A 13,803-nucleotide genomic window follows, 5' to 3' on the forward strand; every position below is an offset into this window, starting at 1 on the left:
CAATGTAGAGTTGGGAAAGACATCTTAGAGGTCATTTCATTGAGTTCCCCTGTCCACAAATTCAGGAATCTCTTCATAACCTATCTTATATGGATGTATGATTTAACCCACTTCTGCCTCAGAATTTCTAGTAAAAGAGAAGAACCTATTCTAAGTGTTAAAGAATTCTTATATTCAGACCCACATTTCTGTGGATCAGTCCATTGATCCAAGTTCTATTCACAGCAAGTGGGCAAAATAATCTTGTGTTATCCTCCACATGAAAGCTCTTCAAACATTTGAAGATATCCCCTATGTGCCTCTGATGCTTATTTTTCCTAGGCTTAATTAAAACATGCTTGAACATTCTCATTTTTTTCACATCTTTTTTGCATCAACTTGTCTACTAGAGCTGCTACGTTTTTTCCTAAGTCTATGAATTACTCTTAAGTCAAATATTCCACATCTTCATATGGTTGATTATTTTGAACCTGCATTGAACTGTCATCTGGAAAATGATAAAAGTGGATAGGAATGTATTTAGAAAAGTTAAAGTCATTCACTCTCGAAAATATTGTGCCTGTGTCGTGATCTGGATCTTCTGTTTTTGCCTAAACCTTTAGGCCAAGTTAGTCCCACAACCTTAATATGATGGAAGAGATAAAGAATTCCAGATTCCTTCCTCCTTTAGTATCTATTCAAGTAGCAAATTCATTAATTATTACCATTCCCTTTTCCTTTGCATTCTTTCAACCCATTGCTAACATGCTACTGGACATTTGAGACATTTGAGAGCTACCTGTGTTTTAAGTATACTATTAACAGGATCACAATCATTCATAAAGTAGATGTTAATTTGCACACTTTATTGATAAAGAAACCATCTCATAGAATAGTTAAACCAGTTAGTCAAAGATCTCTAGCAAATTATAGGCAGAGCTGTCTTCCTAATTTCTAGTTTTCTATTTATGTTGCCACTTTTGCCAACTCTTTGTTCTATTTCATAGGTACTTCATTTCTCTTTGCAACATATTTGCTTGCATTCTTCCTTTTTAATAAAATTGTAAGTGATCTGACTGAGGGAAGGGATCATAGAGTATGAACTTTTGTATCCTTAATACCAAGTAGAGAGCTTTGGTTACCATATTTCACCATGTATAATGCACACCCATGTTTTGGGCCCAAATTTTCAGGAGAAAAAAATCTTTGTTTTAATTTTTTCATTCAATAATTTATTTATTTATATTTAGATACTTGTCTTTGTATTATAAAAGGATTTTAGCATTTGTTTTTGAACATATTGTGGTGCAAGAAATTTTATTTAACAATTAATTTCATAACACAAGAACAGGTCCTAGATATTTCAGGTACTACCCATGTATAATGTGCATCCTTATTTTTCCCTTTGTTTTCTGGTCTTTGCTTTGCTTTTGCTCAAATATTTGGGCAAAAAAGTATGCATTATACATGGCAAATTACCGTATTGGTAGGGCTCTTAATAAGCAATTGTTGGAATGAAAATTGTAATGCTATAGGTAACCTCTCTCAGGGCCTGGTATACTAGATGGCTAGCTACAATTTTATTTAAGTTTATGGGTTTTTCTTTGTAAGTCAACACTGATTGAATAGAACATTATCCAAGGTTTGGATGTATATGTGTGTAAGTCTGTGTGTGTGCATATGTATGAATGGTTTACAAAAACTTTAGAATAAATATTTTAAGGAATTTTGATAAAACAAGCTGTGCTCAGGGCCCCTTGTTAAATTTAACCTTACAAATGAGATTAAATAAAACAAACATGTGAAGGAAAGATGAATTCACCCTAATGATGATAGTTTTAAATTACTGATTACAGAATTGTGACAGTGTTTTGAGAAAATTTATACTAAACATTACCAACTTTACCCAAATTGGTTTATACCCTCTAAACTCAGAGATAAGGAACCATTTCTGTCATGATGTTTAAAACCACATACACACACAAATTAAGGCAGAGTTATTTGTTTTCTGCAGGGTTTTGGGCAAAGTTTCAAGAAATTAGGCTTTGACATTTTGGCCAATGTTAAACTATGTCATGCCACTTTAATGGGAATTGGAATATTTTTGGCCCCTATTTCACTGTCCAAAAATTTGGGGACTTGGCAGACAACCTTGGGAAAACTAAATTTCTACTTCTCCCAATATGGTATTATTCATCCTACTTTAAAATAAACAAAAAAAAGAGGAAGAATTTAAAGATAAGCTACAGCTATAACAAATAATACCCAGGTTACAAAAAAACCCACCCCCCCGCCAAAGAAAAAACAATTAAGACTCAGATTGCCTTTCTTTCTTTCTCTTTCTTTCTTTCTTTCTTTCTTTCTTTCTTTCTTTCTTTCTTTCTTTCTTTCTTTCTTTCTTTCTTTCTTTCTTTCTTTCTTTCTCTCCTTCCTTCCCTTCCTTCCTTCCTTCCTTCCTTCCTTCCTTCCTTCCTTCCTTCCTTCCTTCCTTCCTTCCTTCCTTCCTTCCTTCCTTATTACGTGAAATGTACATTAACTTCCACTGCAGCATGTTAAGTGTGGCTTTAAAACATTGGGACACAGGGAGTCCAGTGCTTTGATGAGAACAGAGAAAGCTTTTGGACTGTGGCTGGTCAAAGCACTTTTTCTCCTATGTTAACATACTATCATGTGATATGTGTTAAAAGTCCTCTGCACTTAAAATGCATGGCAAAAAGACAGACAGACAAATGCCTTTTTCCTTCCCTGTCCTTCTCTTGGTCTTGTTCTGATGGAAACCTCTGGTTATAATGTTTTCAGAACAAAATCTAAGGAAGAACATTTTGAGTTGAGATGGTGATTCTGCTGTTTTTGTTTTCTTTGGGTGTCAGGGGCAGCTATCTGGTGACAGGCAGATTTGCTGATGTCCTTTTTTTTAAATTAAAAAAAAATTTCTTGTTCAATTACAGTTGTCCCCATTTTTCCCCCATTCCTCTCCTCTGCCCTGCTTATCCTCCCTGCCACATTCAATCCCTCGTCACCCTCAACTGTCCTTGTCCATCGGTCCTTTATACGTGTTCGTTGACTTGACCCTTCCCCCTCTTTCCCCCATTATCGCCTTCCTGCCCCCCTCCCCCAGTTCACTGTCAGTTTGTTCTTTATTTCCAAGTCTCTTGTTCCATTTTGCTCATTTGTTTGTTTTCTTGTTTAGGTTCCACTTATAGGCAAGATCACATGCTATTTGTCTTTCACCGCCTGGCTTATTTAACTTAGCATAATGCTATCCAGTTCCATCCATGCTGTCACAAAGGCTAGGAGTTCCTTCTTTGTTCTCTGCTGCATAGTATTCCGCTGTGTAAATGTACCATAGTTTTTAGATCCACTCATTTACTGATGGGCACTTAGGCTGTTTCCAGTACTTGGCTATTGTAAATAATGCCATTATGAACATAGGGGTGCATGGGTTCTTTTGAATTGGTGTTTCAGGATTCTTAGGGCATAACCCCAGCAGTGGAATCACTGGGTCAAAAGGCACTGTTGACGTTTTGGTTGCGACAGGGCTGCAGCCTGCTTCCATATCTTTTCAAATCCCCTGTATTCATGCCTGCTGTCTACATAAGGATTACTCACACTCCTTTGGATAGTCTGCCTAATCTTATTCTACTTGCCTCTGTAGGGTTAGTGTTCAACAGATGGCCTGGGGCCTTTTCTCCTATATTTTATCAAAATTTACTCATCATTTGTCTCATTTCCTCTGTACCCTGACAAAAGGTTGGTTTACTAATCTGTAATAAATTAATCCAGGCTAAAATTCCATATATACATGTGCAAATTATATATAATTTAATGTGTTTCTGATTCCATTGGGAATTTTAAGGAGTATATTTTTAAATTTTATTATAAGATCTTAACTTAATTACTTATATGATTATCAAAGTATTTGCATTTCCCTTTAATTGGAAACACAAAAGAGTGACTGCTTGAAAGAAATATAAATATTTGTTTCTCTGGATATACGATATTTCTATTGAATAAAACCAGAATATCAGAGGCTTAAGGGACTGAGTCATATTTCTTTGAAGCTTCATAGAATTATGCTTTGCTATACTCACTGCAATAACTCTTGGCCTAAAAGAAAATTAATGCTTATATGATATTGCCAAAGTATATTCAGAAAAAAAATTAATGGTCTCAAATAAAAGATAATATTACATTAATTGAGGATTTAACAAAATAATCACAAACAACAACAACAAGTAAAGCAGAAAAGGAAAAGAAAGAATTACTAGTGATAAATCAAAAATAAATCAGATAACAATAATATTGAGAAGTTAAAAAACATTCTCAGAAAATGTAATTTGGACAGATACATAGTTTATCTAGTTCAGAGAGAAAAGAGAAGTCAGAGACACATAAATTTAACAGTGATAATGGAGATACAACCAGAAAGAAATATGTTTTAACTTGAGAAATCACACAACTCTGCTAATAAATTTGAAAATTAAAACAAAAAACTATATAATTTTATGGGAAAATATCCAGGGTAGAACAACTAGAAAAGGCTAAGTATATCTATAACAAGAAAAAAAATTAAAAAGTTGTGTGGGATTAGCTTCAAAAAAGGGAAGTACGTCATAAGTGTATACATATGTCAGAACTTAACAAGTGGTATACTTTATGTGCAGTTTATCATATATCAACTGTATCTCAATAAAGTTGCAAAAAATTACTTATAGGACTTCATAGGTCATCTTCACACTACTTAAACAATTACAAAACAATGAAAATATGGAAAGATTTCTAACTTTAAGAAGCTAGAATAATCCTGACACCAAAACCTTTAAAGAAAACTTTTAGTCAGTTTTGGTGACTAACACGGATTTAAAAATTATCTATAACCAGGCAACATTATATAAAAACAGTGACAACAAAGATAAATGGGCCTGGAAAGAGGGTCCCATGAGGAATCTCCAGACTCTGGGAAATGTCTGGCAGATGTTGAAGGGATTCTGCCGTAACCTAGCACATCAATGTGCTGCACAAATTCAGTCCAAGACTTGCACAAACAGACCCAAGATGGATGGACCTTGGAATCCCTGAGACTTATCATTGCCCAAGTCTTGCCTCACAGAGACCTGGCTCTCATCTCCACGGCCTTGAATATTGTGTCAATGTTACAGAAAATCTGAGAAAGCAAACAGCAGGGACGGATGGCTTTTCCAAACGATGGGGTGGTGGTCTACAAGTCAATGCCATTTTGTGGATTGCCCCTTGTGAGTTATATGCCCCTCCAAGGGGACACTGTTTTGGGCAACTTTCAGAGCTGCTTAAGTAGAGCGGAAACCTGATGGAATGCGGCTGAAATGGCTCTCGTCAATGCCCTCTCGCTGAGCTGCCCTGTCACAGGATCGCGTAGAAGCTCATTATTGGAAGGGTCCCGCGAGCGGCCGCTTGAGCCATGACCACTGGATGTGCTCCTGACCCCAGCCCCAGCCCCAGACCCCATCACTCCAAATGAGGAGAAGATCCTGTTTGGGATTTCAGGAACTGATCATCATTTTCCAGCTATGGTACCAGAAGAGAAGCCTCCAAGCCTTTGTGAAACAAAGGGTCGCCAACAGGAAGCCATCTCCTATATTTCCAATATTCCCCAGATGGAAAGAGGGGCAGCGACGTGGCCCTGGGCTGGGTCATGATGAGCAGGTGTCACCAAGGATCTTTTCTCAAGAGCAATGAATGGTCTTGGAGGATTAGAAGGAAGGCAGGGAAGAGGGGTGACTACAGTTTTATGGAGAAAAGAAAGAAATCAGAGCTTAGCCTTGACTCAGCTCTACAGGGGCCTTGACGCTTACTCACCCAGTGATGGTGACTGAGCTGCGTGCCCCCCTGTGACTCTCACTAGCAAGGCCAGGTCTCCGGTGCCCCCAAGATTGGCTGAGGCTGGACTCTAAAATTAGGAAGCTCATTAAAGCAGGTGACCAGAGCTTTAGCACTTGGAGCTGCTTCCTGAAGGCGGCACTCATTCTCCAGCTGAACTGGTGATCTTTTGGTTCGCAGGCAAGCCACACCATCTAGGGCTAACAAAGTTCTTGACCCAATAAAGTTGAAAAGCGAAAAACAAAACAAAAGTCCCTGGAAAAATGCTATAAAATATTAGTTAAAATTAACAGTATATAAAGAATTCTTGTAAGTCAGTGAGAAAATGGGTAAACAATATGAACAGGTATTATATAAAAAGTGTAAATAGCCAACAAACAGAATATTACATTTTATTTGTTATGAAAAGGTCAAATTAAGATGATATTGTGATAATCACATTTTACCTATCAAATTTGCAGGTGTTGAAAACAATCAACCCCTGTGATGATAGAGGTGATGTGATTTGGTACTTATATACTGGTGTAACTGAAAATCATTGTAATTTTCTGTGGGGCATTATTAAATATTTCAAAAACCTTTTAAACATTAAACAGGTCTTGTTTTACCTAGCAGGTCTACAATTGGGGATTTAGTCAAAAGAATTCAATAGTCATATATTCAAGGAGATGTGAACAAGATGTTCATTGCAGGGTTAGGTGTATTGGGGAAATTTGGAAATCAATTAAATTTTCAAAGAGAAGTGGCTAATATAGTTACACTGTCATATATAGTAACAGGGCATTTACTGTTATCAGAAAATTTTTGCACTTCAGTAAGGGAAAAATAAAAATAAAAAAGTACACATTCTGTTATGCTTTCTTGTATTTTTTAATTTTGCACAAGTAAAACTTATTATTTTTGATGAGTTTTTTTTTCCTCATCAGAAACCAGAGCAAGAGAAGACAATTTACAATAAAAAGAGAGTGGTAGGAAGGGTGATACTATAAAAATGTTTTCCTAAGATGCTTCTACCAGGCCTGATTACTATGTCTGTGAGGGGAAAAATCTTGGATCTTGAACTCACAGGACACATGACTTGGAGAACTTCTTGTCTCCTTTTCCTCCTCGCAAATTGCTATTAAAATCATACCTACTTCAAAGGATTGCTGTAAGGATTAAAGGAGTATATGTATGTGTAAAGTACATACATAGTCTTCACACATAGTAAGGGCTCAATAAATGTTATGGTGAATAAAGTAGTGACCTTTTTTTGAATGAATGATGGGTAAAACTCTACTTAGCTCGTAGTATCAGGAAAAGCTATGGATCTCCAGAAAAGTTTTAAAATTTAATAATACAGTAAGCCTTAAAACTTAGCATGCTTCCTTCTTTCTTGGGCTGCTAGTTCATAATTTTGTGCCAAATTCATGGTCACCTCCACTAACAGAATCAGATTTATTTTCTCTGCTCATTTTACTTACCGTTCTACTATTTTCCCACCAAATTTCCCCTTATACTAGGATTTCTAGGACATCTACTTAAATTTAATTTCACATAAACAACGATAAAATTTTTTTAGTATTTAGTATCTCAAATATTGCATAGGACATACTACAAAAATTTTGCTGTTTATCTGAAATTAAAATTTAACTGGGAGTCCTGCAGTTTTATTTGTTAAGTCTGGCAACTCTACCTTATACATTATGTTCATTTATTATTAAGTTGTCTTGGAACCTTTGTGGAACAATAGTGGGAAATACTCGAATGAAAGAATATATGAATGAAAAATATACCCTGGGTAGAAGAAAACCTTCATGATGTTTGAGTCTCCAAGGAAAGGACTCTGTAATGGTTTGTTATAGAATTGCAGTCAACGGTTTGTAGATTGGCCTTTTAAGTTAATACCATACATTCACCTAATTTCACCCTTCTCTTTCCTCCCCTCCTGCTTCCTTTTGATTTCTCTTTTTCTTGTAGCTCTTCTTTCATTGATATTCTAATGAAAAAGAAAAACTTGGAAGAGTTTTAGATTCACAGATATGAGAAAAAAAGGGTTGCAAGGAAAGATTAGGGATCATTCAGTCCAGTGACATGAAAGCTGAGTACTGATTTACTATCAGCACAAAGTGGTTTTTTAAATTCTCTTTGCTTTGTAGGCAATGTAATGCAGCAGTAAGACTTTTAACTGTATGAAAGAATACTGGAGGAGCTGAGTAGAATTTTTCCCATGGTTCATCCAAAATTACTTGCAAGGAAATTGTGATTGTCTGATTATAATGGTCATTGCAAGTAAACTTTTGGAATTTACCCATCTGGGAAATTCACCATGCAATTAATGCCTTCCGAAAGAGTCACAAAGTAACTTCTGAACTTCTCTCCCAAATATTTCTGGTCATTTCTCCATTCACAGCATCATTTCAAGCTCCTTTCTTTTTATCAGTTAAGAATTTGGAGTGAAATAAATATATGATGCCCTAGTGAATGAATTATTTCCTGACAACACTAATGTTTGCCTGTCTAGATGACTACATATGCCTACCTTGTTTGCAGTCTTCTTTTTTTTTTTTAATTAATTTATTTACTTTTTAAATACATTTGTCTCTGCCTTCCCCCCAGCGAATACAGTCTTCTTAAAATATCCCTATGCTCTCTGTTTCCAGGACTGGTGGCATCCCATGTGAAAAGCAGGAAATAAAATGAAGATTTTTCAGTGCAGGATGCAGTACTGGCTGTTTCCGGCTTTTTTGGCAATTGCTTACTTTTGTACCATTGTCCAGGGTCAAGGTAATGGAATACTTTTAAGATATTTCATAAGGATCTGAGACTCTTAGTCATCTTGTATTTGATTATCTTTTTTTTTTTTTCCACTTACCCTAATAGTGTTTTACTGGTCCAGCTGCGTGCATAGGCACGCTTGTATGTTGATTTCTACTCAATATCACCAACGACTGGCATTGTAGAAATGTGCCAGGACTTTGATGAGGGTTACAACCTCACCAGTGACTGAGTATAGTAATTTTGTGGCAATTGGTTGAACAGATTATTCTTAAATTGCTTCTTTTCAGAACTTTCTTTTCAGGTTGTGTACATTTAATGAGTAACACCAAATTTACATGTTTTAAAATCAGTTCCATTGATAATGAGCTGTAATGAGTGTGTGTATCCTAGTCATGCTTTCTTTCTTAGAGTGTCTACAGGATCTCCCTACCACTTTGCACCTGGTCCTGAATTTTGCTCCTTTAAAAGCAACTGAGCACGTAGCGTAAAATTTACTAAGGGTCTGACAGAGGCTGCTGATATGTCATTTTAAGCATTTCTAGCTTTGCATTAATGGAACTTAGTTTTTGAAATCTACTCTTGGTGTTATTGGGATCTGCACTTTTATTTTTTTATTTCCATTCATTTTTATAATATGTCAGGAGTTGGCACCATTCATTTTTATAATATGTCAGGAGTTGGCAGACTCCCACCTATAAGCCTGATCTGGCTCACTGCTTGCTTTCTTAAAAAATGTCTTATTGGAACTCAGCCATGCTCTCTTGTTTATATGTATTATCTGGCCCTTTACAGAAAAAGTGTGCTAAACTCCAAAGTAAGTGCATAATATGTGCAAGTACTCAAAGTGATTTTACTAGATAAACATGGTAATTCTGTAGAAACAGAAATGTTGGTACTGAAGTAGACGTCAGCTGAGCAAAGAAGTCTAAATGTGATAAAGTTGTTTTAGGAGTGTTAATGGCTTATGTTTGGAATTTAAAGTTGTAAAATAAGTCAAATGCAAGAACCACACCCTGATTCCTTTGAGTGAGGCACACTTGTTTGGAAAAGAATGGAATTTGACTCTGTGTGCTTAAGTAGTGTTAAAACTCTTGGAGTTGAGGACTGTATTTCCAGTATCTCATGCAACACAATGGGATCAGTTGGGTAGACAAGTTCTGCTTATCTTACTGATGTTGGTGGAAGACTGCTTTCAGCTGTGGCAACTAGAGAGGTGATAATAGAAATCCTAGCTAACTCACCCTCTCAACTAGGGGTATCCAACTTTTTGGCGTCTCTGGGTCACACTGGAGGAGAAAGAGTTGTCTTAGCCCACATATTAAATACACTGTGACACATAATCACACACACACGCACACAAAAATCTCATAATGCTTCAAGTAAATTTATGATTTTGTGTTGAGCTACATTCATAGCCATCCTGAGCTGCATGCAGCTTGCAGGCTGCAGGATGGACACTCCTGTGAGTCTGAACTATGGGATACACCACAGAGGTCCCTAGGAATACCGAGCAGGCCAATCACAAAGCCCTTCAGCGGCTATCTCAGTCTAGCTTAGTTCATGAACAGTCATTCCTTGAGTAACTGAACACGGAGAGAGCTCTCCTGGGGTTCTTCCAGGGATGCTGTCTACCAGATGGAATACACTGTTAGCCAAATTCTGTTTTAAATGGACTTTTATGGGAGCACATCCTGTGTGTCTGTGTGTCAGGTTCAGGATACAAAGCTGAATGAAACTTGACTCTTTGCCTTCCAGCAGCTTACTGTCCACTAGGGAAACAGAAGTATAATCAAGTATATTCTATACAAGTTCTGTGAGGGGTAGGGCAACAGACCTAGATGGAAAGAGAGATTGAAGCCAGATCGTGGAGGACTTTAAGTAACTGTTTTTTAGAGATACTCTGATAGCGATATTGCTCCTACTCTTCTTTGTGGCCCATAGGGGTTTGAGGGAATAGGAATAACTAAAGCAAGAAAGACCATTAGAAGATTATATTGTCTAGAAAACAGGTGTTGAGAGCCTGAAGTAGGCAGAGGACTAGAGAGAGGAGAATGAGTCCAAAGGGCATTTCAGAGGTGGAAGAGATGGGGCTTATTTACTGGTTAGATATAGCAGGAGCTGAAAGAGAGGAAAATACAGTAGTCCCCCTTACCCAGAGGGGAATGCCCTAAGACTCCCCAGTGGATGCCTGAAACTGAACCCTATATATACTATGTTTTGGCCATATACAAGTATACATACCTACGATAACATTTAATTTATAAATTAGGCACAGTATAAAAGACATTAACAATAATAACAAATAATAAAATAGAACAATTATAACAATATACTATAGAAAAAGTTATGTGAATGTGACCTCTCTCTCTCTCTGATAACTGAGGTGATAGGCAAGATGGCTACTAAGCGTCTATCGGATGGGTGGGAGGCGTGTACAGCCGGGAGACGCTGGACAAAGGGATGATTTATTTATGCCTTGAGCAGGACAAGCAGACATTGGAAGATCTCATCCCACTGCTCAGAATGACGCATAATTTAAAACTCATGAATTGTTTATTTCTGGAATTTTCTATTTAATATTTTTGGACCATGGTTGAATGCACGTAACTGAAACCATGTAAAACAAAACCGTGGATAAAGGGGGACTACTGTATCAAAGATGCCTCTGAGGTTTTTTCCTGTAGAATTGAGTAGACGGGGCCTTTAAATTCAAACCTCTGTGTTGTTGTTGCTTCTATATCTTTGTGTTGTCATTGCTTGTTTACCTAAGCTCATTAAAGGTGGTGGTTCTCTATTTAATGTCTATCTCCAGAACAGTACAGTACCTCCTCATAGATGTTTGGTGAAGAGATTAGTTAGAGAATAAAGGATGAAGCAAGTGCTTGAAGCTGAAGACACGGAGTTCAGTCTTAGAATACATGTGGAGCTTGAGGTGCTCATGGGATACCCAGGAAGAGATGTCTCGCAGTCTGGAGATTAGCCACAAGAATTCAGGGCAGGAGATTATATCTGCATTGCATTGCACTTGGGGATTAGTTTGTAGGGACTATTGACATCCTGAAGGTGGCATTAGGAAGGGATGGCGCAATGGGGAGAAGTGAGGAGGAAACCTGGCAAACATCAACAGTTGGGAGGTTAAAGGAAGATAAAGGACTGATTGAAAGTGTCAACAGTTATAATTATAAGGTGGGTCAAGGCAATGTGGTGGCCTAGAAGTGAAGGCTGGAAAAACTTTCTCTAAGGAAGGCGGAGGGCAATTGCTGGAGGGAATCTCAGTAAGAAAAGTCTTCAGGAGTCATTGGCTTTGGTTTCTCAAATGTCAGAGACTTTGGAAAGTATATGAGGCGTTTGAGAAACCGAAGTTTATTTCTTCCATGACACCACTTATTTACATAAGTGATTGAGCAGAGAATGAAGAATATGAATTACTTTATTTGATTGATTTCCAACTTTTAAAGCTGATGTAGTATGAGTTCCTGTGAGTAGGCCAATTATGTCACTAATGTGCAAAGCCACAGGTGAACATGTTCAGTTCTTTGCTAGCCAGCGTACTGGCTTTCTAGCTGATACTAATTAATCTCATGCCTTATATTTTTATAGACATTTTTGGAGTCATGTTTATGCACCAAATGGAAAAATGGTATTCACATCCAAATACCTTATATGGTAAAGGGGAATTAGGATGTCAAATGCATTTAAAGTGTTAATCTGCTGGCTTCAAATAGGAAGATTATCCTGGATTATCTAGGTGGGTCCCACTGGGACCCCAAGCACAGTAGTCCTTGAATATAGAAGAGGGAGGCAGAGAAACCAATGTAAGAGTGATACCACGTGAGACAGACTTGACCAGCCATTACTGGCTTTGAAGACAGAGGGACCTCAAGTCAAGCCTCCAGAAGGTAGAGTAGGCAAGAAAATGGATTCTCCCCTGGGGCCACCAAAAAGAAACTGAACCCTACATATACTATGTTTTGTCCCATATATACATATCTATGATAACATTTAATTTATAAGTTAGGCACAGTATAAAAGAGTTTAACAAAAATAACTAATAATAAAATAGAACAATTATAACAATATACTATTTTAGCCCAATGAGACCTATTTCGGACTTTTGACCCCCAGAGCTATAAGATAGTTGTTGTTGTTTAAAGCCATTTTGTGATAATTTGTTACAGCGGCAATAGAGAACTAATGTAGTCAATATTAAAAGACACACAGGAAATTAACACTCCCTTCTTAAATTGCTACTTAATAGATTACGCTTTGCCATTTAGTGTCTCCAGGTAATACTTTATGACATTCCTTCCCTCTCCAGAAAATGTGAACCCACATTGGCTCAAATAACTATTTATACTTGGATTAGTCCAGCATCTTCTTTTCAAGACAAGTTGTTAAATGAACTGGAACACAGAAAAAGTAATGTTGTGTTGGCTGTAGGTAGGTAAATGTGTATGGCAGGATAGAATGGTGGCCCCAATACTTTCTCAGAATTTCATAGCAAATCTGTACTTGGTTCTAGCAATATTTGTTTTGGGTGGTTACAAGAAGGAACCACTGAAGGTAAAGTAACTGTCATTTAAAAACCTCAAAGCGTATAAAATTGGAGACTTTGCATGGGGCTAGATTTAACTTTATAAAGACCTCTATGTTAACATATTTACACATATTATTTGCTGTTATTAGTAGTCAAACATGTTTGGAAGTTGAGAATATTTTCCTTACTTCTGTTTTCAGCATCTTTGTAATAGATCATGAAATTATAACATATTAGGTTCTCAGCAAGACAGAGGGGACCCTCTAGCATATCCTCTAGCAAATTTCTCTCAAATTTTAATTTCTTCTACTTATAGAACATTTGGGTCATGCATGTAATTGAAAAATGACTGAGATTAAAAAAAACTAAGAGTTTTTTTTTTCTTGTTTGAGGGTTTTGTTTTTTTTTTAAGATCACTTGGAAAAGTTAGCCAAATACTCTGCTGTTTAAAGGCCTTTTACTTAATAAATATAATGGGTTGTTCCACTGACATAGCACCCTGAGCTATGTTTCGAAGGAGAAAACACTCTCAGTGCCCATACTCCTCCATCTCTATCAGTCAGAGATTTTTGGTGCCAAATAAAATAAACTTTCTCTCGTCAATTTAAGCAAAAAAAAAAAAAAAAAAAAAAAAAAAGAAAGAAAGAAAGAAAGAAAAGTATTTACTATAG

The 13,803-nt window shown here is 36.8% G+C and overlaps 1 protein-coding gene across 1 annotated transcript in view; it reads left to right on the plus strand.

Moving 5' to 3' along the window:
- Positions 1 to 13,803, plus strand: part of COL14A1 (collagen type XIV alpha 1 chain) — a 191,287-nt gene that overhangs the window by 8,159 nt on the left and 169,325 nt on the right. Inside the window, exon 2 of the mRNA XM_054590440.1 lies at positions 8,478 to 8,601. Within this exon, the coding sequence (XP_054446415.1) occupies positions 8,514 to 8,601 (88 nt within the window). The 5' untranslated portion in view covers positions 8,478 to 8,513. The remainder of the gene's footprint in view (positions 1 to 8,477; positions 8,602 to 13,803) is intronic.

The sequence above is a fragment of the Pteronotus mesoamericanus genome, unplaced genomic scaffold (assembly GCF_021234165.1).
Source record: "Pteronotus mesoamericanus isolate MK-2021 breed Mesoamerican mustached bat unplaced genomic scaffold, CSHL_Meso_final scaffold_174, whole genome shotgun sequence".
In the NCBI taxonomy this organism is placed as follows: domain Eukaryota; kingdom Metazoa; phylum Chordata; class Mammalia; order Chiroptera; family Mormoopidae; genus Pteronotus; species Pteronotus mesoamericanus.